A 14,195-nucleotide genomic window follows, 5' to 3' on the forward strand; every position below is an offset into this window, starting at 1 on the left:
AATTCACCATTCTCTTGTATTTTGCTTACTGCCTCTTTAGGATATTGACCTCACCTTATAGTCTGAAAAAGCCAGGTGAACACTATAATTTATAATTCAATAATTTATAATTGTTGCTTCTCAGACAGTACGAGATGATCCCAGTGAGGTCTTGGGGAAAAAGCCATAGCACACTGTGCAGCATTATTTTAGACTGTATGATATGCATCATGGCCACAACTTTGGTCCCATTCATGACAGCACTTACAGGGTGTTTAATGTCATTTGGCCATCGTAGTAGCAGTCACACTGCAAGACTGCGATGCAAAATTTCTGACACTGTGACCTTCGTCAGAGGATAAGCTTTATTACAAAGGCAATTAATTGGCCATCGGTGAACATGTAGCATTGAGATATCAAAGACTTGAATGCCTTATGACAAGAGAAATCTTTTACGATCCACAAAAATTGTCTCAGATGGCAAAATCATGGCCAAAACCATACAGCATGAACCTGGCTTAAAGGAACTTTCCGGTTCAATAGAAGTTCAGCTCAATCGACAGCATTTATGGCATAAAGTTGATTACCACCAAAAATATTTTGACTTGTCCCTCCTTCTCTTTTAAGCAAAAATCAAGGTTACAGTGAGGCACTTATAATGAAAGTGAATGAGGGCCAATTTTTAAAGGGTTGAAAGGCATAAATGTGATGCTTATAATTTTATAAAAGCACTTTTGTATTTGAGTTGTAAAGTTGTTTTTATCGTTATTTTTGCGGTTGTTTTAGGGTTATAGTGACAAGTCGAAATACATTTTTGTAGTAATTGACATTATGCCACTAATGCTGTCGATGGAGCTGAACTTCTATTGAACCCGGAAAATTCCTTTAGTTTCCATCTGTTTGAGTGTGAGTGTTTCAACTCTTACTGTGCATTGGGTCCAGCTAATGAATTGTTTTCTGAACTTTGCAGTGTTTTCTCTCTGTGTATCAATATCTCTCAGTTGCCTGCAGAGTTTCAGGAGCGTGTAAGCTTGCACATGGAGGGTTCTTCACTCTGCCACTCCCCATATGCCGACACAGTGCCTGCCTCAGTCATTGCTAAAGTCCTGGAAAAACCAGACGAGGTCTGCAGCATTCAAGCCTCTCGATCACCCAGCCCACAACCCCAGGAACGGCAGGGTTTCCTTGTAGGCACTAGCCTTGTGGGTAGCACAGAGCGCCTTGGCCTGCGAGCTACGTACAAGTCAGACTTGTACAGCAGTGACACAGCACTTTATTGCCCTGATGAACGGAGGCGAGAGCGCCGACCCAGCATGGACCTCCATGGACAGCGGAAGGTTTATGAACCCCAGAACTCCACAGATAGCAACCCAGAAGAGGGCTCCATGTCCCTGCAGCCTGGCTTCTCGCAGGACCATTTTCGAAAGTTTACCACGTCTCTGGGAGGCGGCTCTAGCTCCTACTCCAGCTTTAGTGGGGGAGGGTCAGAGGATAAGGGTCAGGATCCTCCTAGCAGTGCTGCATCTTCACCACGTCACCATGCCCTTTACATGGACTGGAGGGATGGTGGTGAATACGAGCACAAAAGTGACTCTTCCTGGGAGAGGGAGAGTCCAAGCACCTTTACAAAGGCCCATGCATTTCAACCGCCTGAGTCCAGCCACCATCAGAATGGTAGCTCACCTATTTATAGCAGAACCATGTCCTCCTGTTACAGCGAACCCTATGAGCCCCTGCCAACCTCCACCTCACCAAGCATTACCTATGGTGACAGTCGCAGAGGAAGTGCTTTTGCTCCTGAGGAAGATGAGCTGATTGGTCGATGGAGGCAACTCAGTGTGGAGGACCTGAGTGCCCACTCATACCGGAGTCCAGGCCGGGCGTCACCCTACAGTTTCTCTGAGCAACACTTCTCTGTTCAGCCTGCCAAAATCCGTCTCGGCCCTCTCTACAGTAGCTTCCAGGAGGGTACAGATGTGTACCACCATCATGCAGGCGTTCTAGACCCCTTCTCTAGCCCCAGCCCTGAGTGCAGCCCAGGCATACGGCAACAGCAAAGCCAACCCCACTTGTACCACTCCAAGGAGGACAGCCAAGAATCCGAGCACAGCCTCTACAGCACCAAAGACGGTGTGGTGGCAGCAGGAGGCCAGGCGACAGAGTACGTCGATGTGAGTCCCAACAGCTCAAATGAGTCGCTGGACCATGGATCTCTTGAGATGGCTGCCGACCTGCAGCATTATCAGCCCGAGAGGCACAGCGTGTCCCCTCAGGGAACCACTCCACCACCTCCTCCGCAACAACCGTACCAAAAATTTGGCACATTAGGACTGTCACGTAAGGACAGTCTCACCAAGGCACAGCTCTATGGTACACTACTAAACTAAGAGCAGGGGTTCATGGTTACCCTCTCTTTTTAGTAGGTTTTGAATGTGAAACTATAGTTTGAGCCAAAAACATGATGGGATTTTCTGTTTAATATTTTTCGGAATCATAAGCGCTCCTATTTTTTCTCTTTTTTTCTGTATCTGTTACAATGTTTTCTAAACATTTATCATGAATTGCTCATGTTTCTACAGCTGATGAGAAGTTCCAACACTCAGCACTATTTGTTTATTAATGGTTCTGTGTGGTCTGTGAGAAAGTAATTTATGTGCATTAGGTTTATGGATTTTCGGAAACATGTCTTAAATACGATCTGTAAGAGAGGTTGAATTTGTTTTACCAAAAGTCTTCTGGGCTCATAAGGGTTTGTGAAGTCAATGGACAGCACATGCTGTGTACTGTACAAAGAAATGCTAATTTTGACAAGAAATTGGATCTTTTCTGATATTATTTATGAATAGCTGTATTTATTGTTAGGTATGCTATATCTATAACTGTTTAATAAATGTAAGACTATGGGGAGACAGACAAATCTATATAATTGTAAATAATTTATATTGCTCTAAATAAGGCAATCAGCACAATTATTCAAGCTGCATCAAATGTAAATGCCTCAAATGATTTAAATCATAGGTACAATCTAAGTTTTTACTGCAATCCATTGACAGATTATTCTGCAGATGACAGCAAGATATTCTGAAACTATTTCTTGAGAATAAACTCTGCATGGATTCATATTACCATGAATCAGTCCTTTAAGATGAAGTTGCAACAAAAGCGATACTTCAAATCTATTTGATATTACTCAAATCTATTTTGTCTTCAAAAGAGAACACAATATTTTGAAAGCACTGGGCATTTTTTTTAAGCTCCTGTTTTGTTTGCCGATGGATTTCTGAGGTGATTGTTCTTTTCTGTGTTTTCTCTTTTGTTCCTCAGTGCTGTAAGTCCCTCCCTCAGGCCCTCTCTACCTCACGATTCAATCCCTCTCTTCTCTCTTAGTCAGCTGGGATCCTGTGTCAGTTGACACAATGATGCATGACTCTGTTTCTTCTGTTTGGCTTTCTCTATCTAATAAAGCACAAAATTTGCATCATGCCTGTCTCTTTAACTCCCTTTTCCCCTTTGCTGCTCCTGCTGGAGAGCAGAACTTGTTGCTAAGGTGTGTAGGGGAGAATTTATAATTTGGGTTTTGTTTCCAGCATGAAGTGATTTTTGTATAGCATGGAAATCCTTAAAGGGTTAGTTCACCCCAAAATGAAAAACCCCTTTAAACATGTCCTCCACAAAGGGCAAATAAACATAAGCTCTTTTCCAGCATTCATTTAATTTATAGTCCGTACAGCATGTAAAAGAGGCACTGCATTCATACTCGAAAGTACGTGATTAAGGACAGTAGCTAGTATATTCCCTGCCTACAGCACCACTGTGAATGAGAGAAATCTAATAATAGTTAATACACAGTAGTACATGGAGGAGGTAATGATATTTACACAGCCATTACTCTGGTTTGTTTTTTATTTATTTGAGATACACCACACTATCTGCTCATTTGCTGCCTACGCATTTTCTTTTTAAACTGTTTGGACACCGGGATGTCACACACATTTTCAAACATCTCTTGAAATAAGTTACAGGACTGGCCTCGCTTACACTGTTATAAAAAGACGATGTTCTGAGTGTCACCAGTTTACTTCAAGCTTGACTTAATGGATGAAAAGAGATGTCAAATTAATTACAAAATATAATTCGACAATCCTTATGTATTGTAATAATGCTGTCACAAAGTACCAATTAATCTGCATCGGGAAATGCGCCATGATGTTCATGGCACATGTTCGCTATAGCTCTGAGCTAAATGTTTCATGGGCACATTGCTCCTTTCATTTGTATTCAAGGGATATGTTGGACTTGATACTTTCAGGCTCTTATTCACAGAGTCACAAGCCTGAGGCCATCTCTGAAAACACTGCAAGAAAGATACAGGGAACAGATGGACATTTTAATTTCCTGTCTCTTATCCAGCAAGTCCCTCAGGAGTTTGGCTACTGCACTTGCAAAAAAAATCCACTGCACTGATGTTCAAGGTTTCAAAAATGTGATCTCTGAGAAGGGCAGTTCTGTGCCTTCCCTCACTAAGCCCACCATGCTTTCACTTGGGTCCCAGAGCCATTTGGCTTCTTCACAATTAGCAAAGCATTTTCCAGACACACCCTCAACCTCGGGCGAGCATGTCAGGTACAGTGGGGTTTGAGCACCCACCAGTGGGCTTTTGAAGAACAACCAAGAAGCCAGTAAGAAAAGGGGCATAATCAGCAGGGGAATATATAGACCTGCTGACCCAGCCTGGTCCTTAGGATACCCAGAGTGAGGGCATTGACAGTTACCCCGGTACCATCCAGCCTGTGGGCCAGCTCGTGGGTGAAAAGCAGGTTAGCAAGCTTGCTCTGGCTGTAGTAGAAAGCTTTTTTATAGTTCTGTTCACTGTTCAAGTCCTCGAAGTTGGTGTTGCCATACTTGTAGAGTTTGGAGGAGACCACGATGATCCGGCTGGGGGCAGACTTCTTCAGCAGGTCCAGCAGGAGGTGGGTAAGAAGGAAGTGGCCCAGGTGGTTCACTCCAAGTTGCATTTCAAAGTCCTCTTCTGTCTTACTGTCGGGACACTTGTAGAGACCAGCAATTTTGATGAGAACATCAATCCTTGGCTCCTACTGGTTTTATAACAAATCAGGAGTTTAGTACATTTTGTTTATGCACCTGTAACGTCTGTGTAAGATCAGTGATGGTTAATTACACTTTGTTTAAAAAAAAACCTTTTAGCCTTTTGACATTTGCTTATAAATTACTGACCTGGCCTCCGGGTTTACATTTATATGGGTGCTAAATTGCAGATGGTCTTTATCACTATCAAAAGGATGCTAAAACAGGTCTCCTCTGAAGTGTCTCCATCAAGCTTCAAACACATTCCACAGAAAGGGGGGGTGACCCCCCGTGCCAGGCACCAGAGCAGTTGTCTGTCTCCAGTAATTCCAATACACGTCACACACATACCTAAAGACATTTTCTCTATTTTAGGCCATAGTAAGCAGTTATAAATGTATCTGCTATATGCATGTGTTGTATGTATATTCCCCTATTATATTAACTTAGTTAAAACCCTTTACTTGTATTAGTTAGACGTTAAATGCCTATATTCAAGTGTATGAGTGTATCTCTGCTTTAATATCGTCTGGAGGTTACCTTCTTGGTATCAAAATGATCTTCCCTTTATTTCTCACACAATAATGTACACCATGTGATCGTGAAATGCATCGAACAATTCTTACTATGTTTTGAATTAAAAGCTGCACTAGCGGTCCAGATCAGCAATAAAATGCGAATGGGCCATAAACGGAGACAAAGGATGTTTCTCCCGCTCAAAATGCATGCCTCTGATTGGCCACTCCACCCACAAAATGGGTGCGGCAATGAACTATCAAAACTCCAGAACGCAGACTAATCATCGCTCAAAACTCTTCTTCTTGAGACCAACACACTCCAAAACTCTCTCTTGAGTTTAACCTTCTGGCAGTGTCTACCTTCAAGTAACTTTGTGGATTTCCTGTGGACTTCTTCAACTCACTCCTAAAGAAATCGTCGAGAACCTCGTCTACCGCATCAAGACTCTTATTCAGCAACAAACCAATGCAAGTAACCATTTACTAATTAACTGATTAGATGCGCGTTTAAGTTTGAACCCCTTTTAAGGTGAATTGTGCCTCTGATGATTCTCATTTAGGTTGTGGTTAACTGACGTGAAATACTGCCTTCTTTGCTCTCTGTCTCTCCTTTTCTTACTTTCCTTCATTCTATATATGTATGTTTTGCTTAGTTTGTTTGTATGTTAGTTATAGTTTCATTTATTAAATCCCTTATATTCACAATTGATTGTCTCTGTGTTCCTCTCACAATTCAATGTCACTGAATGTTGCTCCTTGCTACATGCTAAACTACTGCTAGCACTGTATAAGTAGGAAGGCTATCGTTCCTTGGCCAGGAAAGTAATCTTCCTAGAACTGATAAATAATTATATTGTCTGCTCGGTGGACGGACAGATCAAGTAATTGTAATATCGATTCTGCTACAGTTAATTCTAAGATCTAATCTAAATATTTATTATTAATTATAACCAGTTATAATTGATTATAAATAATTCCCTTTTTAAGCTAATTTGCTACATATTTATATTGGACAGACAGATCAAATAATTGTAATATCGATTCTGCTACAGTTAATTCTAAGATCCAATCTAAATATTTATTATTAATTATAACCAGTTATAATTAATTATAAATAATTCCCTTTTTAAGCTAATTTGTTACACACCAATCACACTTTATTTATATTTATCTATAAATGTTACACGGAAAATGAACAGTTTAAAACACACAAAAAATATGTGTTAAAAGTAGGGCTGGGAGATAAAACGATATCGATATTTACAGAAAAAAATACATTTTCAATATCGATGATAAACTTTTTAGTAATTTTAGATATTTAGCCAATGTTCTACATGTAGACGATTGGATTAGGGATGTGTTGCCAAAAATGCAAGCAGTTCGGAAAAGTTATACACACAACTAGCTAACAGTCATAAAATCAGCCGGTTAATGAAGTATTAGCTGGCAAGTGGCAACATAACCCTGCTAACATGGAAACCGGCAATGAGGCTCGGTAGCCGCTAGCTAGCTCTCTGTCTAATATGATATCATTGTGTATCAAACAAAACAACACTGACAATGCAATACAGCTATCGACTGGAAACAACAGCAACTCCGACATCAACACAATTCAACATTTCAGTTTATGTACTACAACCCCAATTCCAAAAAAGTTGGGACAGTACGAAAAATGCTAATAAAAACTAAAAGTATTAATTTGTAAACTATATTCACACTTTTCTAAATTGAAATCACTACAACTACACATTATATGATGTTTTACCTTGTGAATTTCTTTGTTTTTTTAATGTACAGTCATTTCAAATCAGATGATTTCAACACGCTCCAAAAAGTTGAGACAGGGGCAATTTAAGACTAATAACAATTTGACACGACAACAAGGCAATGTGAAACAGGAGATGATAAACAGGTGAGGCAATCATGTCATAGTATATAAGGAGCCTCCAAAAACAGCCTAGTCCTTCAAGAGTAAGGATCATTCTTGTCAATTTGTCAACAGATGCTTCAGCAAATAATCCAGCACTTTGAGAACAATGTTCAAGCAGAAGCCCTATATCATCACTGTCCAGAAGCACTGCCGACTTCTCTGGGCTCGGTCTCATCTTAGATGGAAAGTAGAACAGTGGAAACGTGTTTTTTGGTCAAATGAGTGCACATTTCAAATAGTTTTTGAAAAACGCAGCCGTCGTGTTCTCTGGGCCAAAGAGGAAAAGGACCATCCAAGCTGTTATTAGTGTCAGGTCCAAAAGCTAGTGTCTGTATGGGCCAGGGGTGTGTCAGTGCCATGGCATGGGTAACTCGCACATCTGTGAGGGCACCATTAATGCAGACAGATATGTACAAATTTTGGAGCAGTATATACTGACATCCAGCACCGTCTTTTCCAGTGACATCTCAGAATTTTCAGCAGGACAACTTCAAACCACATACTGGCCGAATAAGCAGAGAGTGTGGGTGCTAGATTGGCCTGTCTGCAGTCCTGACCATCTCCAATTGAGAATGTGTGGTGCATTATGAAGCGCACAATTGAAACTGAAGACCTGCATAATGGATGAATGAGGAAAGATTCCACTTTTTAAACTTAACAAACGTGTGTCTTCAGTGCCTAAATGCTTAATAAGTGTTATTAGAGGAAATGGTGATGTTTCACAATAGTAAACACTCGACCGTCCCAATTTTTTTGGAGTGTGTTGCAATCATCTGATTTGAAATTACTGTACATAAAAAAAATAAACAAAAATAAAAAATGAAATTCACAAGGTAAAACATCATATAATGTTTAGTTGTTGTGCTTTCAATATATCAAAGGGTTAATATAATTTACAAATCACTCCTTTATGTTTTTATTAGCATTTTTCATACTGTCCCAACTTTTTCAGAATTGGGGTTGTATTTAGTTGAACAATTTTTCATGATCTATAGTGCTGTCACAGGCAAGAAAGTGTTTCTTCTTCTTGTGATCTTTATTAGTGGTTGGCAATCCAGCTAATGTTGCATTTCTGCCACCTACTGAGCTGGAGTGTGTAGCATCACAAGAAAATCTTTCAGTGGAGTCAAACGTCTGCTAAAGACAATGAAACTGCTGAAATTTCATCAAAAAGAGGTCACACACACCTTATGTAGGATTAATTCCTAAAATGAGTATACTTTAAAGGTAGCTTATTTCTACATTCATTCTTGAGGTCTAACAAACATGTGGACAGCATTTCCTCCCCCATTAATGGTATAAAATTTATATAATGATAAATATCGATATAGAACAAATGAAAACAAAAATATTGTGATAATATTTTTGGCCACCCTTACAAAAAATAAAGAGTTCTGACAAAATTGCCACAAATTTTCCACTTATTATTTTCACATGTATGAATTTGCGATTCACCACAAATGTTTCCCAGAGGTTTGCAGCTCTTCACCTGCAGCAAACCTTTGGCGACAATGAAGAGTTTGCCGCAGAGCTCATCTGTATGTGAAATTAATGAGTGGCGAATTTGTGGCAAATTTGCAGCAAGTTTGCCAGAACTCTTGATTTTTGTAAGGGCATATCGCCCATAACCTAGGTAAAAGCTATGAAGGTAAAGTTAAGACTTTAATGAAAACAATACAGAAAATGAGAGATTGTAATACCCTCAAGTCCTCTGGCAGGCTGTTTTAGAGGCAAGAACCATGGACACTGAAAGTGCTCCCTTTCAAAAAAATCTAAACTAGCCGCAAACTGGCAGCAAATTTGCCGCTCGTTATTTTCACAAGCAAATGAGCTTTTGATTCGCCACAAATGTTTGCCAGAAGTTTGCAGCTCTTCGCCGGTAGTGGTGAACCTCCGGCAAACCTTTGGCAACAATTGACAAATTGCCGCAAGTTTGCTGCAAAACTCATTTGCATGTGAAAATAATCAGTGGCTAATTTGCGGCAAGTTTGCGGCAAATTTGACATGAACTCTCGATTTTCGTAAGGGCTGCCCCAAAAGGCTGCCAAAGGACTACAGGGATCAACCTGGGACATACTGTATCTACAAGGACTAAAACCTAAATGCACATGCCGTTGTTATAAGAAAAAAATCCAAGTGATCACAGCAGCACCTCCGTCGACTCCAGAGGGTTAATAAATCTACATACAGTATATGGGAGACTGGGGCTAGTTGTCAGTAACAAGGGCTATATCTCAGTAACTATAAGGTTTTGATTTAAAAGTCTGATTACACAAATGTGTGTTTTCTATAGCAGTGGTTTTGTGTGTTGGTTAATTCAAACACCTACCTCAAACCCTCTTAAATAAGAATTTTGTGAATCATATCCACCAAACTCAAATTCCATCATCATATTGTTGTAATAGATTTTTGATAAACAAGTGAACACAATAAAACCACATCAATAATTGACATCAGCAGTTTCCTTGGTGATCATGATTTCAAGCTCTATTAGACTTCCTAGCACCATCTAGCGCTCTGTGCATCAAGCACTAGGAAGCGTAATCCATCTTAAAAGCAAGATCGTGCGTAGAGACTGCAATGACAAGATGTACAGTGAAAAGGAGCTTCAGAAGACATTGATTAAACCTGGAGTCATACAGATTATGTGAAGCTTCAAAGTTTGATCACCATTCACTTGCATCGTATGGACCTACAGAGCTGAGATAATCTTCTGAAAATCTTCGTTTGTGTTCTGCAGAAGAAAGAAAATCAATGTTTTTCTTTAGTTTTTTCTAGTCAATAATAATATAAATGTAAAAACATTTTGTAGCCAAGATTTAAGGTTTGTGCCTATACATTAATTGACATCCAAAAATAAACATGCCTCAAGATATATTTACTGTAGTTCAAATTGTGATAAGTAGCCCCGGTCTCCCCTACTGTCTCTACTTTATTTACACAATCTCTAGAAGGCTATTTAACCATATACTAAAAATATCATGGTTACTACAATATTGTTACTATAAAACCATCACAATAATATAGGTAATATACAGGGGCGTAGATTCTAGGTGGGATGGGGGGGAGGTAACCCCCACAATAATCAAAATATGCAAGTACAACCCCCCCAGTATTTATATCATGATCAATGGAAACATGTAAGTGCTTCATGCTGCAACCCCCACAATGTTCAAGACAAATCTATGCCCTTGGTAATATGTATTATAGAAACTGTAAGAATATTTATTTCATAAATGTCTTTTATGATCTTTCATTCTTTGAGGATAATAGAGGTGGCTAATACAAAGTTACCACAGATTTATTTTAATAACAATAACTGAAGTACTACGGTTATTGAAAAATACAAAATAATACCACATTTCAGCACACTGGAAAGCTCGTTTCAATTAGATGTATGCGTGCTCACTATACAGACCTTAATCATCAAAACATTAACATTACTTGTTATGGTTGACATGGACTAATTTAACCATTTACTCAATACATCTTGACCGTTTGTGCTATTTTTGCGTTAACTAAACCATACCCCTCGGTGCACACAGTAGATACTTAATGACTGTGCAAAAGCCAGTTTCAGGGACAAGAGATACTTGAAAACAAACCCTGATCACTTCCTCACAGAAAATGTGCACAGACTAGAACGACGCGAGGTCCAAGTGTTTGATGACGATCTTGCCCTGATCCGGACCAGCTTGATTCTTGATGTCCTGTGCCGCCTCCTCAGACCTCTGTTTGTCCCGACACGCCATGATCACATGGGTCTGCAGTTTCAGCAGCTCCGCCACCGTCGCCTTCCCGATGCCGCAGTTCGCCCCGGTCACTATCACAGTCTTTCCACGCATTGTACCGGCAGGATAGGTCAATCATTTTAGCGTCTTCCGCCTGAAGAAAATTCTTTGCGCAATGAAGATGACCCCACTGCCGAGGACAGTGGCTAAAATGACCATTGTAGTGCAGACTGTGGAGAAATACTAGTGATAGCATTCGTGTGGGGACTGTGAACTATATTACCCACAACACACTGCTTTATTGTTGTTGAAATTTGAAGGCTAAGCACAATAGTCTGGTTATGGAAGTAAAAATCCCATTCATTTATCCCATAGACCAGTGTTTCCCAAACTGGGGTACGCATACCCCTGGGGGTACGTGAGGTGACAATGGGGGTACGCGAATAAAATTCAGAGAGTTACCGTTCTTTTGATTTCATCACTGTCTATAATAACATTCAAACCCAGTTCATGTATTTCTCACTTGCAAAAATAATTTTGTGTGCCCTCTAGTGTAGAAACACCAAAATTGTTGTGTCATAAAGGTCAGAAAATATGCAATGAAATAACATATATCTTTTGCGGTTAAAAAGAAATGCATCTACTCATGCGTCGTGTGTCACACATCTTTTTTTGCCAGCCCAGCACGCTACTAAAATTGATGCTTCACTGTTTTACCAGACTCGCACATGCCAGTCGTCCACGGTTTTAGTTTGTGTGTTTTTTTGCGCAGTTTAAAACGTCATTTGTATTTAAGGTTAGATGCATAGAGAGTTTTGATTCTGATGGTATAAGTTCATAAGCTTTGATGAGAGGTGTCAGACATCCGGTGCGGCCAAATAATTTTCCACATTCACACGCAGTAATTTTCACTCACATTTGCTTGCGCACTAGAGACCTGTTTTTACATTGTTGCATGATGTTTTTTCTGCAAATGAGCTCAACCTTGCTAACAGTGTCAAATGTGACATAAAAAAGCACCATGAGCTAGCTGAATACGCAATTGCACAGATACTTACCCGCTATGCTCAAAGTCGGCCGGCATTGCCGTACCTGCAATGATGCGCAGTTCCAGGCACAGAACCGAACGTTATTCTTGCGTACTGTGACGCGATGAGGGGGTAGTTTTTAAGTTATGCAGTTATATCATATCTAGCATACACATCTCAATCGGTAAGCCATTTATTCAATATGTATATGATTAATATAACGTACAAAACGTACAAATATAACGTTTAATAAAAGGGAGTTGTTTTACAAAGATAATTGTGTTAAATATACATATTTTAAAAATATCTTGTGTGAATGTTATCTATGCGTTAGAGAGGGGGTACGTGAATTGATGTTGAATGTTTGGAGGGGTACGCCACTGTAAAAAAACAACAACTTATAAACCTTTAAAAACAGACCTACCGTGAGCTACGAGGTTGTTCATCGATGATATATGCTTCCGTTGAAGCCATCCATCTGCGTTATCTCAACTTCATTGTTTAAAAATCGTGTTTGATAGCGGAATTCATGGTAAACAATTACATTACCCATGGTACAGCAGAGAAAGATCCACCAATCAGAGAACCGCATCCAATGAAACCTGGGAAACGTGCCTCGGAGCGACCGCGCACTCCCATTACGCACTGTGAATGATGTAATCGAGTCGGTGTCTCTTCACCCTTAAAGTCGCCATGAAACAGAAGTTACGACTGACTTTATTACTGTATTGTGACGTATTTCTGAGTGAAACGGCTTATCGAACGAGAAAAAAGTGTAGGGCGGGGACTTTGTTTACATTAGGACAAGGCTTGAGCCGTTGTGCAAATACAGATGAATGTGAAACAAGCAAGTAGAACCTAATTTGTCCACGTTTTGAATCACAATACACTAAACATAAAGCATAAAGTATAAAGAACACTTACTCGAGCGGTATGTCCAAGAAACCTCAGTCTGCAGAAAAATATAAATAAACTCCAGCGAGTTTCCTTTTGTCCAGCTTCGGCGTCAGCGTGTCTTATTTAAAAGTCATCAGTCCTATGCCCTATTCCATACGAAGACAATTACCCTCCATTGTGAGAGCTTGATAATGGTAAGTCAAAACACATTTTTTAAGCGATTCTTATCGTAAAATCTGTTTGGAATTGACCCTACAGCTTGAATGGTGCTCCTTTTGAAATACCTTGCAAAAGCATGATCAGCGCCAGTTAGAACACAGCCAGACACACTAGGGGGAGGGAGTGTTCTCGAGTGTTCTCATTTGATTGGACAAAGTGTCTCAGGTGCTTCGTGTCTATGACTGTGCCTCCATCTGTCAAGCCCGAAGAGAGAGACTGCTGAATTTAAATGCTTATATCTACTGAAAACAAATTTTGTCAGCATTTGGAAGTACACTAGCATATGGGAATAAATATAGACTAAATGCAGCAAAACTTTAATTTTGATTTCACAGGGACTTTAAACTACTTATATATTTGTACATATCGGTATATTTTGCAATAAACGTACAATCTATTTTATCTATACTTATAATCAACATCCTTATATCAATAGTTTTATATATTCCCATTTATTCAGTGACATCGTTCACAATGCTTCATGGGACTGTAGTCCATGCCCACAGTAAAGACGGTAAGAACACAGCTTTGTGCCTTTGTCTTTATGTTCGATTTTCAAATAATTTTTTGCCTCAAAACAAAGTTAGTGATGTTGTGATTCAACACGGAGCTGGTTGGTTTGGCTCATGGCTCACAACTTTTCTTATGAAGGATTTTATTAAAAGTCTATGGAAGAAATGAATGGGGAAACATACTTCCGGAACCCAGACGGCTGAAAAACTGGGCGGTCACTGCTGCGCTCTATTTCGAAATGCTTTATTACACGTACTGTTTTATGTACACAGTTCAGTTGGATGGAATTTTGCTA

The 14,195-nt window shown here is 39.8% G+C and overlaps 1 protein-coding gene and 1 pseudogene across 3 annotated transcripts in view; one reads left to right on the top strand and one right to left on the bottom strand.

Moving 5' to 3' along the window:
* si:dkey-174m14.3 (uncharacterized protein LOC563117 homolog) overlaps positions 1 to 3,478 on the top strand; it is a 28,171-nt gene extending 24,693 nt beyond the window's left edge. For 2 of the 3 annotated variants that reach the window (XM_051645363.1, XM_051645362.1), the window contains one exon: positions 981 to 3,477. In XM_051645363.1, coding sequence (XP_051501323.1) covers positions 981 to 2,366 — 1,386 coding nt within the window. In that variant the 3' untranslated portion in view covers positions 2,367 to 3,477. Of the gene's footprint in view, positions 1 to 980 lie in introns of all 3 variants that reach the window. The other variant, XM_051645361.1, reaches the window with a different exon arrangement.
* A 300-nt stretch (positions 3,479 to 3,778) lies between these two features.
* LOC127410472 (retinol dehydrogenase 14-like) lies at positions 3,779 to 12,910 on the bottom strand (annotated as a pseudogene).
* Between the last annotated feature and the right edge of the window lie 1,285 nt (positions 12,911 to 14,195).

This window comes from Myxocyprinus asiaticus, chromosome 19 (genome assembly GCF_019703515.2).
Source record: "Myxocyprinus asiaticus isolate MX2 ecotype Aquarium Trade chromosome 19, UBuf_Myxa_2, whole genome shotgun sequence".
NCBI classification, from domain to species: Eukaryota; Metazoa; Chordata; class Actinopteri; order Cypriniformes; family Catostomidae; genus Myxocyprinus; species Myxocyprinus asiaticus.